Raw genomic sequence first — 22,222 nt, 5'->3', positions numbered from 1 at the left:
TTTTCTCGAGCACAACTGAGCGGTCTACCAACTTGATGATACACCAATGTATCATGTTCTCTTACATCTCGCTAAAAATAAAATTACGACCATGGAAAATAAATTTAGGTGTTTATAATCAAATATTTAGAGTTTTGCCAGTGTGAATCTTCTTAATTAGCTAAACATAATCGTCATGTCTATCCTCTGTCCCAGTAGAAACCCTCTCATTTTTTCTACATCATCAATAGTGACATTTTGGGACCATCAAAATTGAAAACTATAAATATATCTAGATGGATTGTCTCCATTATAGATGACCACACTAGAACCATTTAAATATTCGTAGTGAATGAACATTTTGAAACTGACAAATCTTTCAGTCCTTCCATAACATGATTTCCACTCTATTCCAATGTGAAATTTAGGTCCTCAAAACTAATCATATAAAAGAATACATTGATTCTATACATAGACCGAACCTTACAAAAAACGGTGTCATTCAAATAAGTTCTTATGTTAAAACTCCAAAATAAAATGTATAGCTGAGAAAAAGAATAAACATGCCATCAAGGTATCTAGGTCTTAATACTTTCTCACAAAACTTAAAAAATTTCTTAGGAGATGTGTTCACAGCCACTTACCTTATTAATAGAACATCAAGCATGATATTTAGATTCGAAACCCCTCTCGATATTTTGATAAAAAGGTACCCTCATGTCAAATCATTCTCATCCAATTTTCTTCTAAAAATAATTGGTTGTCTCTTTTGTTCGCATTCACCGACCAAACCGCACAAAACTTGACCTGAAATCCATCAAATGTATCTTTCTTAGGTATGCTTCTAACAAAAATAGGTATGAGTGATATTCTCTCATTAAGAAATAATAATAATAAAATTTATAACTCAATAGATGTTACCTTCATTGCAACCAACCCTAGTACCCCAAATCTATAATTCATGGAGAGCCCGGGAACTAGTGATATTCTCTATATGGTGACTTTATTAAGGAGATGATCGATTCCAAAAGCTTCCAGGAGGGAGGCAAAGGTTGTCCTAGCTGAGGAGAATGACTCGGGAACGAGTGTCACTACCCGCTCTAGTTACAAATAAAGTTTGTCTCTTTCATCTACAATAAATAACATTTTACAAATGAAAGAGTCACTTATTAAACTAAATTAAAGCATTATATTTACATTACCTCGTTATTTATTGTTTGCACCTTTCATAAACACTTGTTCTTTAACGCTTATCTTTTAATCAATTATATTAACTTAAAAAGTTGATTTAAAAATAATAATAAGATAAACAAACCAGAGAATACTCATGCTCATAAACTAATATAATACAAGAGAGAAAGAAACTAATTGCATGCCAGTTAAGCTATTTAATAAATCAATATAAACATTTGAGATATTCAATGATTATTACTTTATTAATAACATACCAATATTATTCTATATTTTTAAAACCGTAACAGTAGTGTTGTTTAAAGCTTTGTACCCATTAAGACATTTCAATATCAATATTATTTTTCATGAACACACGGGTACCTTAGTGTTTCCCTATTAATATTATCAAGGAGTGACTCTATCATAGTCAGCCATGCAAATATAAATATGGAACATAACTATATCATTCATATGCTTGTCGCATTCAATTCAATAAATTATATATATTATACACCAATACAAAATATTAAGTAACTTCAAACACTCCTAACAATGTGACAAATCAAAGAAAATATATAAATTAAATAAAGTTTGTGGCAAAATTATTATCTACAAATAGGTAAAAATTGAGAACAAAAATATTGTCATATATTAAAAGTACGAGTACTCACTTTTATGTTGATTAATTTGTGCTTGAATTTACCTAGATATCAACTCCTGTAAATTAGAAACCTACTCAAAAACATGATAATTAATTAATTTATAATTTTAATAAACTATTATCTTTTTATTAATTAAGTATTAAATTTACTTTATCTAGATAATTATAACTAAACTATATCAACTCCTGTAATTACTTTAACTATATGTATGTATGTATGTATAGATATAATTAAACTTCAAAACTAAATCGAATTAATAACAACATTGCCTCGGTCTAATAACACGATGGTTGCACACGAATTTGTCGCATATTCCTTCCCTCAAGAGCTTCCACTTCTATCGCACATGGCTTCGGCTCCCTCTCGGCCGACGTTGTCTTCTTCTTTGTGCACGGAATTGCACAAACAGTTCACCTCTTTCTCATTAGTGAAACAGAGACACTTTTGATGTTGTTGTTCTCCTTCTACACTCTTCGCCCTAACCTCACTCACCGCAGCCACTAAAGCCTACGCGATCGAGAGCCCTCCTCTACAACTGTTCGACTCTCAAGTAAGTTACAACAATTTATAAGGCAAACCATCTCCTCGGATTCCGACCCCCTCGCATCCCCGACTCCTCACTTGATCTTCTGTGTATTTATTTCCTCGACACTCCCTTCCTCTTCCAAGATTATTCAATTCCCTACCCCGTGTAATATATCTATTACAATCTTCCCTACTTACAAAAATTTCATCATCAAAATTTATCAACAAATCTTAAGCAAGCCAACATTAGCTATTCATGAAACTAGGAACATTCATAAAAATGAAAAGTAATCAGTATAAAAAAAGACAAGATATAAGGCGACTCCACTATATTTCGGAATACAATACGAAACAAGAAAGTATGTTAAAATAATACACTTACATAAGAAATCGCAAAACAAGTCGGACCTTATCAACATCAGCAGCAGTAGGTTCTCAAGACACACTTTGAGTGAGAGAATATACCCAAAATCGAATTGATCGTCTTGGTTGACCTTGGGTAGGAGCTGAGGCTATAGAATATATCTTTTTCCTGATAACTTCTAAGAAAGAGCTTCACAAAATTTCTAATCACCAATGTTTTTCTGGCCAAGAGGTGGACAATATCTTGCAATATGACCAAACTGACAGCACCACTAGTAAGTGTTAAGAGCCATCAAGCATTCAACTTAAAGTTGTCTTTCACATTTGGCATAACTGACTACGATACCCTGAGTCGTACCTTTGCTAACTCCACACGATTTTTTCTTGGAATTCCTACCATTTGATCCCTCTGTTTGATCCACATATCTATTTTCTTCATCTCTCTTCCTCTTGTGCATCTTCTTACTCTTTTGAGTAAGTCGATAGTCGATCTCCACTATTCTAGCTCGTACCACTAATAGCGAGCATTCATCGATCACTTAAGGTAGAAACAACTGCTTGATTGAAACATTTAATCACGAAAGAAATCTGCAGCACTTTTCTTCTGCAGCAACTATCAACTCTAGCGCATATCTCAATAGTGCAGTAAATTCTGCTTCATACTGTATGATTGTCTTCTCTCATGGCCTCAACTTGATGAACTTAATCTGCATCCGTCGTTGAGCAAGTAGAGATACAAACCATCCTCTAAAAAAGTCGATGAACTCCCAACTTATCATCGGGTTGGGTGTGTCCCCTAACCTGTCCTGATGTTGGTTAAGCAACACCAACAGTCCTCTTCCTTCATCTGGACAAGTCATACAATCTAGTATCTTATATCCTCATAAACCAGTTCTCTGGTTCAATTGGCTCTTCAGTTTCCTCAAATAAAGGTTGACACAGATCTTGAAATATCTTCAAATACTTGTACAAAGCAACCGTGTCGCTTCCAGTAGAATGTGATCTGGATTGTTGAATCAGTTGAGACCTCGCCGCCATCATTTAGGCGAGGGCATTCGTGTTCAAATTCAAGGTAAGTTGTATTTCTTCGTTTTCTATTGGATTTTCTTCTCTTAAGACTTCGAGTGTGTCACTGTGCCTGAATGGATAAAATTATTATTTTAAGTTAACTTTAATTTCTATAATTGTTAACTTTTTGATAATTATCATACTTTTTCATCTAGAATTCATTAATTAATCTTAAACTTTGGGCTCTGATATCACTTTTGTGACAACCCAGCTAGAGTTCGGAATTAACTAAGTTGGGTACAGATGATCGGACAGTGTTAATTCAAATAATTGTTAACTTTCTGATAATTATCATAAACTCTTTCATCTAGAATTCATTAATTAATCTTAAAATTTGGGCTCTAATATCACTTTTGTGACAACCCGGCCTAGATTCGAAAGTAATCATGTTGGGTACAGACAATCGAACAGTGTTGATTCAATTTTTTAAACTCATCTATAATAAATAATATTTTACAAATGAATGAGTTACAAATAAAATTAAATTAAAACAATAAATTTAAAGTCACCTCATTACTATTTGTCCACGTCTTCTGTAAGTATTTTCTCTTCTATCGCTTATCTTTTAATAAACTAAATTAATCTGAAATGGTTGGTTGAAAAACATAGTGAGCTAAATAAACAGTGAATATTCATACCCATAAACTACAGTAATACATGAGTGAAAAAAGTAATTGCATGTCAGTTAAACTTTTTAATAAATCAATATATAATTTTGAGATGTTATTCAATGAATATTAATATATTAATAGAAAATCAATATTAAACTATATTTTGACAATCATCATAGGAGCACCATCTAAAATTTTGTACCAATTAAGATAATTCAATATCAATATTCATTTTCATATACGAGCAAAGGTGTATTAGTATTCTCTCATTAATATCATCAAGAGATGACCTCATCACAATCAATCATGCGACAAGCAGTTAACATAACTATAACATTTATATGTTCGTCGCATTCAATTCAATATATTATATATAACATAAACCAAACAATAATATTAACTAAATGTAAACATTACTAACAATGTAACCAGTAAAGAAAAATATATAAATCAAATATAATTTGTATAAATATCATTATTTATTAATACAAAAAAATTAAGAATCAAAATATTATCACATATTAAAAGTATGAGTACTCATGTTTACATTGATTAACTCATGCATGAATTTACCTTGACGTCAACTCTTCTAAACATGATATTTAATTAATTTATTATTTTAATAAACTATTATGCTTTTATTAATTAAATTTGGATGAAAATGAGAAAATAATTTCACTTCTAAGCTAAGAAAATGTAAATAGTTACTTAAAAAATTATAAATATATTCACATAGGCTTCACTCAAGTAGCATTTAAACCTCTTACACTAAATGTAAATAGTTACTTAAAAAATTATAAATATATTTGTACTTAAACGTCTTACACTGCGAGGATTAAACGTTTCAATTTTAGTCTGCTTAAGAGATGCAAGATGTCTTAATTGGGCACAATCATTGATGACTCAAGGAAACTAGTTTATGTCATGAATATGTTTTCTTTAACACTTTTCCAAATATAAGTCTATCACTTACAGACATAAATCTCTTCGAAACAGCTAAAATACAGACCAACTTATACAAATATGAATTTTTACGTAGATCTGAAACAATAGCAATAACTTATAGAATTCATTTTAAAGTTACGAATACTTTGTCCAAATATTAAACATAATATGAAAACTACATATAGATCTATTATAGTAGAAACTAATCTATTGGCTTCAAATATAACGACTAATAGGACAATAAAATGAGACAAAGTAAGCTTTCCTGACTCATAACAGTTACAGACTGTTATTAATTCTCATTCTGTAATAAATCGGGATGTAAAATAAGTTAGTTAAGATAACCACGTGGACGTTCTAATAAGATTTAATCCGAGAAGATCCATTAATCTTCCATGGGTATTTTATCCCTCTTCAAATCTTTCCCACAATGATTCTAATGAACTTTAATGACTAAATCAAAGAATAGATATAATCAATTTATCTTCTAATAATTTATTACATCTAAATCGGGTAGAAAATATTTCTCCGCAGTCGGGGGCTAGTTTTGATTTTAATAATAACTGACTTAAAACAATTCGCTCGAAAAAATCCGACAAACTTTAATCAATGATTATCTACAACCTAAATACAAATTAATCAGAATTGGTATTGTAGTTATACTACGAAAGATGATAGACGAAAAAATTCTAAAATTCATTTTGAAGAAAAAAAAAATATATACAATGAAGAAAAAAATTTTCTTTCATTCTTAAAATGATTTAATAATCAAATAACAACAAATAACTAGAACATGAATTATACATGTTAATCTAAAAATGGAAGATTAATTCTGATAAAATAATATAATCAATTTATCCTCCAGTTGTTCTATTAGATCTAGATAACAGAAACTCAAATTTTGAGTTAAATGTTTATGAAAAAACTTTAAAAACCAATGTTATCAAAACTTTTATCACTGTAAGTAAACAATTAAATTTTATAAATATTAATATATCATTAATTTCGAATCACTTAAGAAAAATAAAAAATAAAATAGACCAACTCAGTTTCTCTTTAAAAACTTGAAACGAAAAGAAAATAAGTTCAACAATAATTTCTTCAACTCCTGCCATAAAACCATCACTCCATCCTAACTTTCACTTAGGACCATCCGCTCAGAATTTTGAAAAATTAATTAGAAACATAAATAGTACTAAAATAACAATCTTAAAGAAAAATAATCAAATAGCTGATTTATCAGGAAATTTTAATAGTGATAAACGTTAGCAATATAAAATTGAACATATTGAAGAACAATCCCAAGATAATAATTCAAAATTAGAATGATTTAAATTACATAAATTAAAAGATAATAAAGTTTTTACCTAATATCAAACTCGACAGACGGGTCGTTATTACTACCCTCAACCTACTCCTGCTAATTGTTAATAATCCATCAAATTACTATAATAATAAATATCAAAACTATTATAATCCATCAAATATTTATGAATGAATATTGACGGTAAAACTGATCGACAACTACAAATTGTATTGCAAAGAACGATGATTTATGTCTCTACTGCTCAAAATCATAATAATCAAGCACATCAAATCGTAACCAATATAACGTGTGCGTTCACTGGTTTTCTCAAAGGTTTGTGGGATAATTATTTAACCAAAGAACGAGAATAATTTTTAAGTCCTACAACAATAAGAAATCCTAATCAAGAAAACATTGACAGTTTTTATAAATTAATCATTAATATTTTACAACATTTTATAGGAATAGTATCAGATAATGGAGAAAAAATTCATTCTCTTTTACAAAAATTAAGATGTACAATTTTGATACATTTTAGATGTATAAAGCTATTTTTTTAATTAGAGTAATATATCTACCAAATTAAAATAATGCGAACTAAAAACAAAAATTTAATGAATGTTTACCAAATCTTTTTATCGATAAGGCAAACCAAAATCTGACACATGAACAACTAATTAATGTGTGTGCAAAAAAACTCAGTCTTATGTACAGATCTTAAACTCATATATCATATTAGAAAAGAAATGTTGAGAGAAAAAAATAATTAAGCGTTTTCTTTGAACAATTTGCTTATAATATAATTTCCAAAAGAAAAAAAAAATTCATTAAAAGAAGATATATCACAAGCAACACAAAAAAATAAATATTCAGAGAAAAAACCGAAGATTTCTAATAAGCAAAAGAAAAATAGAAAAATCAAATACTACAAATGTATCAAAATTGTTCACCATGCAAATAAATGCATGGTTAAAAAGAAAATAAATGAACTTAATATTGACAAAAATATTAAATAATTTTTTTACAGAACCATTATAAATTCATCTTCTAGAACTTCCAACAATTCAGGTACTTCAGAAGAAATTGAAGACAATTCCTCTTAATCATCAGAATTTGATGAAAATCAATACACAACAAAATCTGAGTGCAACTGTAATAATGAAAGTTATTACAAATCTATAGTCGAAATAAATGTTTTATTAGTTTTATTTTCTCCAAAACGAGAAGAAATACTTTGAATGCATCCCAAATTGATGATGAAAAAATTCGTGATAGATTGTTAAAAATAGTTATTGAAACTAAAGGAGAATTCTCCTCTTCAAATATTTCTTTTTCTAGATATTCAGTGAATGAAGTTGTAAATAAAGTTTTAATATTAAATACTGAAAATAAACCTACTACAATAAATGAATTGAAAAATGAAGTTAATATTCTAAAATTTGAAATAAATATTTTTCAAAAAAATCAAGAAAAAATAAACACTAAACAATAAAAACTAGAATTGCACAACATTACACACCTACTGAATTGCGAGCAAAAAAAAAATGATTAAGAACAATCTTTTTTAAAACCCCTACAAAAAGTTATTATGCATAAATGGTCTATAACCATTATTTTAACTACACTAATTGATAGCGGTGTAGATATGAATTGTAATAAGAAAAAATAATACCTTCCAAATATTTTGAATAAACCACGCAGTAGCTAATTTCTACTTGAGGAAACAAAATGAAAAGAAATTATAAATTTCAACTGCTACAATTTTTAAAATAATATTTGCATAAAAACTCACTTTCTACTAGCTAAAAATTTAACACCACACTATTTTAAGAGTACTGGAATTTATTCTAATAAAATTGGTAAAACAATTATTTTCGAATATATTACCAATCCTACATAATTTATTTTAAATGAAATAATTAAATTTAAATTAAAAAAGAATCAAATTAATTTTCTACAAGTAGAAGTTATTTTTCTATCTATAAAACAAAAACTAAAAGGTAATTCCATAAAAGAAATTTTTAATTTACATAAAAATATGTTAATGGAAATTTGCGGTGAAAATTCAGCTGCTTTTAAGAAATGGCAAAACCAAAGTATTTATTTATTGTACGTCAATGATTTCGAAAAAAAAAATACTATGACTAAGGCACGACCGTGCCAAATAAACAAAGAATATTTAAAAGTTTGTAAACAAGAAATTAATGAACTTCTTGCCAAAAAATTAAGTAGCTCATGCATTTAATATTATGAATGATACATAAAATGAAAGAAACAAACTAAGATTGCTACCTAATTATAAACATTTAAATGAAGTTTTGAAATTGATTCAGTATCCCATACTGAAAAAAAAATTTACTAAATCAATTAAGTAAAGCTATAATCTTTTCAAAATTCGATTTAAATTTTGGATACTTGCAAATTCAAATTATTGAGTCTGTTTGATATAAAACGGTATTTACTGTTCTACTTGATCACCACGAATGAAACGTTAAGTCATTCGAATTAAAAAAATACTCTTGAATTCCAAAAAATAATAAATGAAATTTTTATTTCATATTCTGATTATATATTAATCTACATCGATGATGCTCTTGTTTACTCCAATTCAATAAAAGAACAATTTCAACATTTACAAATATTCTAATAGCTTGCCAAGGATAATAGTCTGATAATTTTCGCGTCAAAAATCAAATTAAGTCCAGCTGAAATACGATTTTTGGGACATAATATTGTCCGGAACATAATTATTCTAATAGAAAGAAGAAACGAAGTCTCTTCTAAATTTTCAGATGAGATTACTGATCTCTGTATATTATAAAGATTTCTTGATTCGCTCAATTATGTAGCAGATTATTATAAAAATCTAGCTATAGATGTTGTCATTCTTTATAATTGATTAAAGAAGCAGCATAATCCTTGGACAGAACATCACACTAAAGTTGTTCAATTAATAAAACAAAAAGTAAAATGTTACTTTGTTTACATATTATAGATTTGCATCTCCCTAAAATATTGGAAACAGATGTTTGTAATATTGGCTACGATGGAATCTTAAATCAAAAATTTTTAATCACGAACAATTTGTTCGTTTTAAATCTGACAAATGGAATACATCTCAAGAAAAATATTCGACTATCAAGAAAGAAATATTTTTTATAGTCAAATGTATTATCAAATTTTAATATGATTTATTAAATCAAAAAATTTTATTATGAATTGATTGCAGTTCAATTAAATATATAATGCAAAATGATGTAAAAAATATTGTCTCCAAATAAATATTTGTCAACTGACATACTCAATTATCTTATTTTGAATTTGATATTGAATATATTGTAGGTAATTATAATTCTTTACATGATTTTCTCACTCACGAATTTTTGCAGAGAGACAAGAAGGGGCTAATTTATGACAAGAATTTTCTCACTCATGAATTACTTGATTTTCTCACCCGCGCATAAAAATGACACCCCAACTTAGTCGTTCCTTCTCTTGAGAGAGAAGAGGTAAGGGACAACCTAATTTGACCACACAAAAATTTATTAATTTACAATAATATATTTATGGAAGCCCAACGGCCTCCACCTCTACATCAGAACCCCAATCTTCTAAATCTCCTTATTTACAAATTGAAGATGTTCCCGAATTTGTACAAAAATTTTTTAAGAGAAAATTCTCGAAATTAATCTAGAATATTATTAAATTCATAATCCTTGGAAAATCCAAGAAAAATGTCCATGCACAAATGCCTACACGTAATATAATCTTGACCGAGAATCTTCTGAAGCAATCCTCACTTCATTAAATTGTGTTGAAATTCAACACATACAATCAGCCCAATAAAGCTATTACATATAGCAAGGCGACAATTAATCACATCTTGCATCATAAGGAATGGGTTTTAACTTATTTTCAAACTAAACAGGTAAAATTTATTCATCATATATCTAATCAGAAAAAATTAATTTAATTCAATTATTAGGCATGCACTTTCTTCATCATTAATCAAAGAGGAAAGAATTCTTGGTTCTTCGTTTTAATGCCTGAAATTCTCAATAAAGAGATATCAAATTGACATAGTGGGAAAATTTTGATGCTACCAACGAAATCCTCCCTAAAATAATTGTTAATCTCAATCCAGCCAGGGTGGAATCATCCCACCAACTCGCCTAAATAAAGAATGATTTTCTCACAGATGGCATGTGTGAATTACTCTTTTTTTGTCAGGCCCAAATACCCTGGATTTTTGCCTGAATTTATATCAACAATAGGATGGCATTAAAAAAAAAATGTTTATGGAGAACGTTTATATCAAATGGTGGCCTACCATTATTGCTGTTGATAACATAATTCAAATTAATAATGTTATTTCATCCAATGTATCAAAAATTTGAGAAACAATCCCAAGAATTCTCCTTAAAAGAAATTCATGAGACAATGATGAGAAAATATCCTCAAGAATCTCCTGAGCAAATCAAGTAGCGAATGCAAGAGTTCTATCAAAAACAAATGAAAGAAGCTATTTGAATCAGATGATATGTTTGTATCCAATAACGGGTCCGACGATAAAGAAAATTGGGGAACGAATGGTGACACGACTCGGCTCAAATTGAAATCATAAAGAAAACTATTGATTAAAATGGAAAAATCCACCCCCACTGGTGTCACTAAAGGTAATCATTGTGGGCAATAATACCGAAAGTTGAAATAGTATCGCTTTTTGGAATAGTGATTATAATAATATTGGTTGATGTAATAGTACCTGAAATTACTCTTATTTTACATCAGATCAAATGGATATGTTATTTGTTATTAAGTTGTAATACATAAGTTTGGAGTCCACCCTCAATTATAAGAGGCTTCATTTTCTATTGAGTTGTGCAAGTTTTAGTAGACTTTGTATTGTAAAATAAAAGTATTCGCCTGTTGTTCCTCATAAGCTTGAAGTTTTGTAAGTTTAAGAAAAAACTATATATAGCTTATTATTATTATAAAGTTTTAATATTAAATTGATTTAATAACACTACATTGGTCGAATCGCACAAAGGCTGCACACGATTTTGTCTCTCTTTCCTTTCCTCGAGAGCTTCTTCTTCGATCGCACACGGCTTCGGCTCTCTCCAGGTCGACGTCGCCTTCTTCTCTGTGCACAGGATCGCACAAACTGGTCGACTCTTTCTCGTTTGTGCAGCAGAGACATCGTTTAGGTCGTTGTTCTACACTCTTTGCCCTAGTCTCAATCACCACCACCTCTGAAACTTGCGCGATCGAGAGCTTTCCTCAACTACTGTTTGACTCTCAGGTAAGTCCCTGCCTCCATCATACGATAATTTATAAGGCAAACTCATCTCTTTGGCTTCTGACCCCCTCGCTTTCTATCCCTTTGTTCAGTTGTTCGACTCACTTCATATATCTTATGATTATTACCTCGACCTCTCCCTTCCTCTTCCTTGATTATTTGACTCCCTCCCCCTAATAACATAAATGTTACAACGGGAGCCACGAGCTAGAATATCCAATCACAATTTTTACTACAATATTGGACTGCAAACAACATATTGAGAGAATAAGGCGTTCAAATTCCAATTTCAGCTAGAATTGTCTTCCTTTTTTTATTTATTTACTATTCATCTATTTTCTTTTTCATTATTCCTATTTTTTTTATCTCTAAGTAGGGCTTTTATTACTTTGGAGACTATTTATGTGTTATTTATGTTTTAGAAGACTATTGATTTGGTTTATTTTATTTGGAGATGTTCTCTCGCCGTTATCTCTATTAGAGGGATGTATCCTTCGATTTATTTCAGGTAGTGTGTTTGTAACTTGATAGGTTCGAGGTGATGATCTCTCTCGAACGCTCGAGGCTTCCTTCGTCATCCAACTCACAACCAATAACTTCCGCAACAGAAAACTGCTTTTATAAGTTTCAGTTTCGTTGTTCCTCTTTTTTCCATGCCACAAGTTCAGCTAACATCTCATCTCGACATCCATGCATTACCTTACTGTTTTCAATCGAGACAACCGTCGAATAACATCTATTCCCCCTCCAAATATCGCAAATTGCCCAAAATTTTATCCCCTTACTATTCCTCTACCCCATTCGACCCACTTGAGCACCTTTTAGGATCCAAAGATCAGTATCTCGGTTGTGATTAATTTTTGTTTTGTCTTCCGTTTTTCTTTTTTTTTTTTTATTTGGGGTGTATTGCTTATATGTTTTTTATTGGCTTCACTTGAAATAAAAACAAGTGTGGATACATATGTGTTTCTTGTTTTCCTAAAAAGATGCTTTGATAACAAGGACATTTAATATAATGTTTTAAAAGTTTCTATGAACAAGTTAAACTGTTTCCAAAAACAACAATAGCAGATCAAAAAAGGTTTCTAACCTAAGTAGCTATTTTTTAACATAGAAAACAAAAAATGGGAAAAAAAATACAACGTTACATAACAATAATGCAATTAAAACTTAAAATAAGCAAATATATTTTAGCAATCAATTGGCGGTATTGAGTTATTTCACAACCATTGTAATAGCTTAAGCAAGGAAAAACAGACCTGATCTATAACTTTCTCATCAAACAAGAGCTTCGAGCTAAAGAGGCACATAGAAGCACCCATGCTAACAGAAGTTATAGATAATTCTGGTGGGATAAAAACTTGTTTGTATGAACCGAAGGGAAAAGAAGTGGATAGATAGTCTTCATAGTGGCTGCAAAAGGAACAAAGAAAGAAAAAACAAATGATTATAAAACGTTAAAATGCTGATATAAAATTAACGGAACAACACAAAATACTTTAAAGCCCCACCTAAATGCATTGTGGAAAAAGCCAACTGTATTCTGAAGCTTTCGCAAATCTGAAGATAGACACATGTGAGAGACAATGCCAATATGATTATCAGGAAGCACTTCAAATGGAGCAACAGCCAAGGATATCCACCGAGCATTGACAGGAACATTCAGCTTATAGATAAATGTTTTGCGAGGAGGGTCATCCTTGCTCAATACCTACACAAGATGTCATTACCAAAACGGAGAAACATCTAAGCATCCCTTTTTTTGAACAAAAGGCAGATTGATACACATTCGATCGAATAATATCCAAAATACAGAGAGAAATTGCTCAAAAATGATGAGACTTACTTGATTTCAAAAACTACTATCATGAAATTAACATGAAATTTTATCACAAAAAATTAAGTGGTTTTTTCTCCTAAGGCCAAAGCAGTATAACGTAATTTAGGATGACTTATATGTAGGGGTGTAAACGAGCGAACACGAGCGAGCCCAGGCTTTGCTCGTGTTCGGCTCGTTTATATTTCGATCTCGAAAAATGTGTTCGTGTTCGGCTCATTTGCTTAACGAGTCGAACACGAGCCGTTCACGAACAAAGAGTCGTTTTGACAACCCTAATCACGTAGCCATAAAATGTTAAGGATTGGGGCAAGATTTAAAACATTATTTGAATCTAATTTAATAATTTAATATTTTTAATTGATTATAAATTATTGTAGCATTGTAGTCAATTAAATTTTTTTAAAATTCTACTCATCAAAGATCTATATATAACTGATTTGTAGTTTTTCGAGCCAAAACGAGCCGAACACGAACGAACAAATATTTTTTCGTGTTGTTCGTGTTCGGCTCATTAATTTAACGAAGAGCCGAACACGAGTTGTTCGCGAACAACGAGCCATTTTGACAACCCTAATTATATGTAAGGACACAATAGATCATCACCCTCATTATCATTATCAAACTTACTAGGTGTCTCCTATATAAATCCAAATTCTTCATTCATTATCATTAAGCATCACATGAGGTGCTATACTTAATCTGCACAAATTCTTCTTGCAAAATTTTCATCACCGTTGGTTCACACATTTCCTTTAAGTCCTTCAACATTAATTTTATCAACCCATCACGAGTTGATATGCAAAAGGGACCGTAAAACATTAGTCACATAGAGGCCTGACATTAAACAGACATTAAACAGGTAGATGGAAATTCATTTGAAACAATCTCTCTCTCTCTCTCTCTCTCTCTCTCTCTCTCTCTCTCTTCCTCTTCACACAAGAAGGATTACAAGCACTAATTGTTTATTGTCCCCTGAAAATTCCTCCTACAAATGTTTATATTATTTTTGAAACCGATCATTGTATGGGAGGATAGGGAGGAGTATGTAAGTGGAAGATTGCAAAGAACGATCCCAGATCTTCAGAAACAGTATGCGCCTACGCTAGTGGAAAATTTGCAACTATCAAATCTACTATAGATGCAGAAATTCACGCTTGCATGGAAAGTTTAAATTCTCTAAAAATCCACTATCTTGATAAATCTGAAATCATTCTTCGAACAGGCTGTCAAGCTATAATCTCTTTCTACAATAAAACAGCTCAAAACAAACCATCTAGAGTTAGATGGCTTGTCTTCACCGATTTCATCAACGGGCTGGGGATCGTTGTTTACTTCAAACATATAGACAGAAAGAACAATGTTCTTGTCGACTCGCTCTCTAGACTAACCTTTATTTTAATTTCAGGTTATGAAGAAGGTGTTAATTTTTTATTCACAGGAGAAAAATGGACGCTATAAGCTCCAGAAGCTCTAAAGGAAAAAAATCTTATCAAGGAAAACGAGTATTCAGAAATTACATCAAACAATTATCAATGGACGAGTAAGGGGATCAAGGACCGCAGATGGAATCACAACATTCCAGACAAACGCTATGAATTACGCCAGGAATGGATGCAACAACAAAAAGCTCAGAGGAAGGAGTTCAACAGAAGCTATCCTAGGACTTTCGATCTACCAAATATCCCTAAAGACGCCAGTGACATACATTGGGAGTTGTTATGGGAAAGTTTTGATTTTCCATTATCTATGGATGCTCATGACAAACCTAGAGGAGCTGCCAAACTAATTGAATCTGATCAAGCAAATAAAGTGCTTAATGAACTTCGAATTCTTCAACGAATGTATGAAAATAAGATTGTTTACTGCAAAAGTTGTTCAGGTAAAGACAATGCATGGAGTGATATCCTTCCGGATGTTCAGAAAATGGAAACCAGGCTTGATAGCTTAATCAGCATTGCAGCTCAAGTCGTCTACCAGGGCCTGGAAACGGAAGTCTAAATTCCATGATGTATATACAATAAAGTCTTGTCTCTTGTACATATGTATTCTCGTCAGTATTGTAATATGTATGTTGTATCTGGATACATCCAGAAGTTTGCTAAGATGTCTGTATCATATGAAACTGTAGCAGGCCCACAATAATTTAGTCTTGTCGGTCAGTTGGCAACTTCAGTCTGTTAGTGGGTACAGAAAAGATGTTTTCCGCCTTTCCGACCATGGTTTTTCAACTTTCGGCCCGTGGTTTTGGTTAGTGGGAATCTCCTTTCCACGAGGAGAAATTTTGGTCGTCCACGTTGAGTTGAATTATTTTTCACTTATCTGACCACGTTATCTTGTCTGGTCGAATTTATCTCTTTGTCCTGACTCCTCGTCTATATAAGGAGACATATGTATGAGTTGCAGACAACAGGCCTTACGTCAAGAGTCTACTTCTCTCTTCTAGTTCAAGCTTGTGAGTCTTCAATTTTCAATAAAATTTCTTTAAGTTTACTTTGATAAATTTGTTGTTCCGGCTATAAGTTCTTTAGGACCCCCAAACCGACGATCTCCCGTTTCAGCCCCTTTTTGGTATCACAGCTATGTTGGGGTAAAACTTTCAAAGTATTCTGAGGGATCCGAGTAAGGATCTTGATGAGTTGATTTGCCGAGCTCTCTCATCTTATTTAGCTATCTTTTATACGTCTTGAATACTTGAATCTTTATCTTTAGGTGAACCGTCTAGATCGGTAAAACCTACCAAACCAAAAGGCCAGATTGTTGTTTTTCAAAATCCTAAAACTATATTTTTGAAAGAAAAATAAAAATATAATTCTTGATCTATGACCTTTACATCTAGGAATAATTTATTTTGTATAACCACTACTCTTCTTCCCACTCCTAATGTACGAAATTTCAATCCTACATCCACTTCCACTTCAAACCTAGATGATCAGATACATGACTATCGTATGAGGTCACGTATAGCGTATGAGATTCAAAGGAGAATCCCTAGAAGGATGTCTTATAATAGAACTCTGGAAAGTCAAATCCAGAGCAGCAATTACAGATCTCACAAAGAAGAAGTGCAAACTTGGTTCCTGCAGAAACCCTGTATGAAGATGACTGGTCTTCAACCAGACATAGGGTTTACCAACACTATTCTGAGGAACGCATACTTGCAACTAAGGGAATGCAGATAAACTTATCATTCATAAGACAAGAATCATACCAGCAATTAGTCCAAGAGGGGATGCAGCATATACATCTTGGATTAATTATGATACGTATTCATACTCTGCATAGACAAGATGCAAGTACGATAGTTTTAATTATTCTCCGCAACACCAGATGATGTTCTGATGTCTCTATAATCGGTACAATTAAGGTGGATCTTTCTAAAGGTACACAGCTCGTTTATATTACTCCGAACATGAGTTGTCCATACATAATTTCTTAAATCATATTGAGTTTGTTGTACTCACTCACGGATATGAAGATTGGCAAGGAGGACAGTCTAACCTCCTAATCACTAGAGCTTTAGTTGTCAGACTCACTAACACCAGCCATGCGAGATTTCGTTATAATGTCAATGGAATTGCTGATTATTTGGCAACCCATTAAATTATTGTTATCCCTGGACAGAAACATTCCATACAGCAACTGCAAGGGCTATATTGGAATTTGAAGCCCTCTGAAAATACTAGTGTTCAAATATCACGACAACTGGTTACTAGACAACGGATTGATGGTACAATTCGTTTATCTTTCTCAGACTATAATATTGTTGCACCGCCACCGGTACCACAATACTCCTCTAAAGACATTGAAGGTTCTGAGGACGAAACAGCGTATATGGCTTATGAAGATGGTCTCTTATGGGATTACGAGAAAGATGATGCTGAAAATTGCATAACTATATGCAAAGTTGAAGAATATGATGCTGATGATGAACCAGTCTGGGATCAATCTCCAAGTGAACAAGGAGATGAAGATGAAGATCATTTTTCATTATTTTTGTACATAAATAATCTTAATAATGAACAAATTTCATTCATGAAAGTTGGTGGAGATGCCGAGGTTAATTTTTTCAATCTTCAAAATTTTGATCCTGAAACGCCACTTGAAATATTTGAATCAACTCCCTTTGAATTAACTTCACCAGCACAACCTAAATCTTTACCTATCCATGAATCATTCTCTAAACCCGAGATGATTTATCCAAATATAGAAGACCAACTTGCAGAGATGGATTATCCGTGCCTTAGAAAAATGGCCGCTAAAGCAGACAGTGCTTATACGTTTGTATCCTCTTCCTATTTACCACCAAATAAACCGGTTACGGGTCCATTTATGTATCCACCTGCAATTTCAGGAACGTGGGTGGATTCCTCTTCCTCTTCCTCAAATAATTTCCAGAACCTGAGGTCAAGAGCCTCAGATTTCAAAAGATCTTACCAGCAGAACATGTGGACATTGTCTTCTGCACATAATACACATGGAGACATGCTTGTTCTACCAGATGATTTCTCTCTTTACGACAACTTGATTTCCAATAATCCAATGGGTTGCCAAATAATCAGCAATTCTATTGACATTATAATGAAATCTTGCATGGCTTGTGTTAGTGAGTCTGACAACTAAAGCTCTAGTGATTAGGAGATTAGATTTTCCTCATTGTCAGCCTTCATATTCGTGAGTGAGTACAACAAGCTCAATATCATTTAAAAAATCATGTATGGGCAGCAGCATGTCCGGAGTAATATAAACGAGATGTGTACCTTTAGAAAGATCCACCTCAATTGTACTGATTATAGAGACATCAGAACGTCATATGGTGTAGCGGAGAATAATTAAAGCTAACTTACCTGCATCTCGTCTATGCAGAGTATGAATACATATCATAATTAATCCAAGATGTATATGTTGCATCCCCTCTTAAACTAATCGTTGGTATGATTCTTGTCTTATGAATGACAAGTTTATCTGCATTCCCGCAGTTGCAAGTATGCATTCCTCAGAATAGTATTGGTAAACCCTATGTCTGGTTGAAGACTAGTCATCTTCATACAGGGTTTCTGTAGAAACCAAGTTTGCACGCTTTCTTTGTGAGATTGTAATTGCTGCTCTGGATTTGACTTTCCAAAGTTCTATTATAAGACATCCTTCTAGGCATTCTTCTATGAATCTCATACGCTATACGTGACCTCATACGGTAGTCACGTATATGATCATCTAGGTTTGAAGTGGAAGTGGATGTAGGATTGAAATTTCGTACATTAGGAGTGGGAAGAAGAGTAGTGGTTATACAAAATAAATTATTCCTAGATGTAAAGGTCATAGATCAAGAATTATATTTTTATTTTTCTTTCAAAAATATAGTTTTAGGATTTTGAAAAACAAAAATCTGGCCTTTTGGTTTGGTAGGTTTTACCGATCTAGACGGTTCACCTAAAGATAAAGATTCAAGCTGTTTCTGTAAAGCAGAAATAGAATTTTCAACAGATTTTTCCTTTTCGGGCTCCTTCTGTTGAATCTGCTTAAGCTTATCTTCTATAGTAATAAGCTTGTCAGAAATTTTAAGTAATAATTGAAGAAGAGTATTATTCTGCTTTATTATAGCAGCTAAAACAGAGGGAACGCTTTTGTCTAGCGTCAGAAGGATTTACGAACCCTAACGCTGGAGGTTCTAGAGAATCAATAGCTGAAAGAGCTGACTTATAATCAGTGGAGGCTGATGAAAGCTTTCAATCGTTCATAAAAATACAGAGCAATAGTTGGGAATAAAGAAGAAATCAATAGATGAAAACTAGCATCATGAGTTCACCTTTCAGAAAATTGATAAGTTGTCTCGTTTGACTTGTCCATGCCTCGAACTATCATCCTTAGACATTTTAACCATATGATTTTATCATATATATCTAAGAATTTAGAAAAACTTTAACAAATCTAAATTTAAAATTTAAAATTAAATTTATAAAATCTTAAGTTAAGTTCCTGAACACACTTAGCATATCTTTTTCATCTGTACAATTCCTCAGTGCTCCTACTGTTCTCGGAGATCTCGTGGTATCATTTCTTTCATAATTTTGTTGTTCCTCGGTGCCTTAAGCCAAGAGTCTACTTCTCTCTTTATCTGGGATCAACACGTTATTAAAAAGAATTAGCAACAGCCAAATATACTCTAAATTTGATCTGAAGAGTGAATTTTATCAAGTTGCAATGCACCCTGATTCCATTGAATGGACAGCATTTACTGCATCAACTTGGTTGTACGAATGGTTAGTCATGTCATTTGGTTTGAAAAATGTATCTGTCATTTTTCAAAGAAAGAAAAATGAATTTTTGCTTTAACAACTGCTCTGATTTTCTTGCAGTTTACATTGATGACATAATTATTTTCAGCAAAAATGAAGCCGACCACAAGGAACATTTAGAGAAGTTTCTTGCAATAGTCGAAGCAGAAGGACTATTGCTTCGAACAGATTGGAGATAAAAGAGTGAAAGATCATGACTGGGAACTTATGGATGCTCATGACATAGGGGAGCTGCCAAACGAATTGATCGTGATTGAAAGATAAAAGACTGAAAGATCATGATTGGAAACTGATCTTTCAGTCTTTTATCTCCATACTGAATAAAAGAACATTATATCTCGGGTTTAGGAATTGTACGGATGATTACAAGGTAGATTTCAACTTTCTGCAATTTTTATTGTCCCCTATTCAATTTAGAATTAAGAAAATATATTTACTATAACAAGAAATCTTAAAAATTTACCAGATTAATGTTATTTTAGACAACAATAGCATCTTCAAAACATCTTGGCCTGTTAAATAAACACTGAGCTAAATTCATTAATGAGAAAAATAAAAGGATGATCAGCTGCACAATATTACAGAAAGCAAACATACCAAAGGCCTAAAAAATTCATCCATTTGATGAATACTTCGTTAGTCTTTTGAGAGGAAAAGTAATGACCTCCTCAATTTGCATCTATTGCTAAGGAAAAGCCAAGCTTTCAAAGCATTTCGAGCAATGCAAAGCACAAGAAATCATTTTTGCTTCATTGCATTAAGCGCAAATGAATAGGCACTTTTATACGCTAAAACATTCATTACTTGTATTTAATATATACATGTATTATGTGTGTATCATAGGCTACTTAACTGTGGGCTCCAAAAACTCAAAAAAGCAACCCGGGCTCTCGTCGAGAGCTTAACATGATGGGTCTTAAGTTCCGGGTTCAGAAGACAGATGAGATAGTAGATAAAGACGCTAGCAAGAGATTTCGCCATCATTTTGTAAGGACTTTAAGACATGGGGTTCAAAGTTTCCCATAGGTGTAAGACGTTAAGGTTAATTATCCCTCCTGATAATGGGAGAGTAGTTTCGATTAAGACTAATCATTAGGCGCTAACTATTCAAACTTAGCATATATTACCAGCAAATTTAAGAATTTAAAATTATAAAAATTTTCACAGTGAGCTCAAAGCAGATGGTGGACGATACAACGACGAACCTGATAAAGATCTTATGGTTTCGTGATCTCAGGTTGTCATGGTCCCGAGTCTACTTAGTCAGTGAAGGTAGCCGGCCCAACCAGACTGAGAGATCCTTGTCAGCAATCATGTGCTGCTTCGCCCAATGGATTCTGTAGAACTAAGGTGAATGTTTGTCTAAGGGGACTAATCTATGTCGACCTTAACTTAAAGAGAATTTTCTGTACTATCGAATATACCATATGAATCAGCACTCAAAAAAGCAGACTTTCATTGGGGAACATAAAAGCTAGAGCGACCGTAATATAATAGTGTCATTTGACGGTGAACCATCCGGACATAGGGGTCTAGTCGTAATCCCTCGTTTGTTGTATCATTTGGCAGCAAAATCACGTGAACAGAAGACTCAGACCACATCCTTACTGGCATAAAATTCATTTTGAGCATAAATTTAATAGTATATTTAATATGACATTGGCTCTTTGTGAGCTCGAATCAGCATTAAATTTGTCCACATCAACAAACGATTGCGGAGGGCGAATGGATTACGCTTTAAACACTATGTTGTATAATTTTTATTTAAAATCATTTTTTATAATTCATATCAATTTAATTTTATAAATGAACCTCTTTGGTTGAGATTTACGATCAACACAATCATCATAGGAGATTGATATCTTTGAACCTTGTCGGTTTTGCCCCGCTCAACGAGGATTAAGTTGGTAACATATATAATACTTGAGATTTAGAAATAGACTTTAAGATTTAATTTTAAAAATAGACCCCTCCGGTTGAAATTCATTTTCAACACGATTATCATCAGGGAAATGATTTTCTTTCAAGCCTGCCAACCTCTCTCATTTATAGAGGATCGGGTTTAGTAATTGAAATAATTGAATTCAAAATAGATTTTGAAGCAAAATTTTAAAAAAGACCCCTTCAGTTGAAATATTTGATCAACACAACCATC

General features: G+C 32.1%; 1 protein-coding gene across 3 annotated transcripts in view; it reads right to left on the bottom strand.

Moving 5' to 3' along the window:
- LOC110023122 (transcription initiation factor TFIID subunit 2) overlaps nucleotides 1–22,222 on the bottom strand; it is a 126,476-nt gene that overhangs the window by 85,719 nt on the left and 18,535 nt on the right. For all 3 annotated transcript variants that reach the window (XM_020722372.1, XM_020722371.1, XM_020722374.1), the window contains exons 5-6: nucleotides 13,446–13,645; nucleotides 13,194–13,347 (exon numbers count right to left, since the gene is read on the bottom strand). In XM_020722372.1, the coding sequence (XP_020578031.1) occupies nucleotides 13,194–13,347; nucleotides 13,446–13,645 (354 nt within the window). The remainder of the gene's footprint in view (nucleotides 1–13,193; nucleotides 13,348–13,445; nucleotides 13,646–22,222) is intronic.

Source organism: Phalaenopsis equestris, unplaced genomic scaffold (genome assembly GCF_001263595.1).
Source record: "Phalaenopsis equestris unplaced genomic scaffold, ASM126359v1 Scaffold000212, whole genome shotgun sequence".
Lineage (NCBI taxonomy): Eukaryota > Viridiplantae > Streptophyta > Magnoliopsida > Asparagales > Orchidaceae > Phalaenopsis > Phalaenopsis equestris.
Note: the sequence above shows the minus strand (reverse complement) of the source record. Positions and strands in the feature narration are given on the sequence as shown.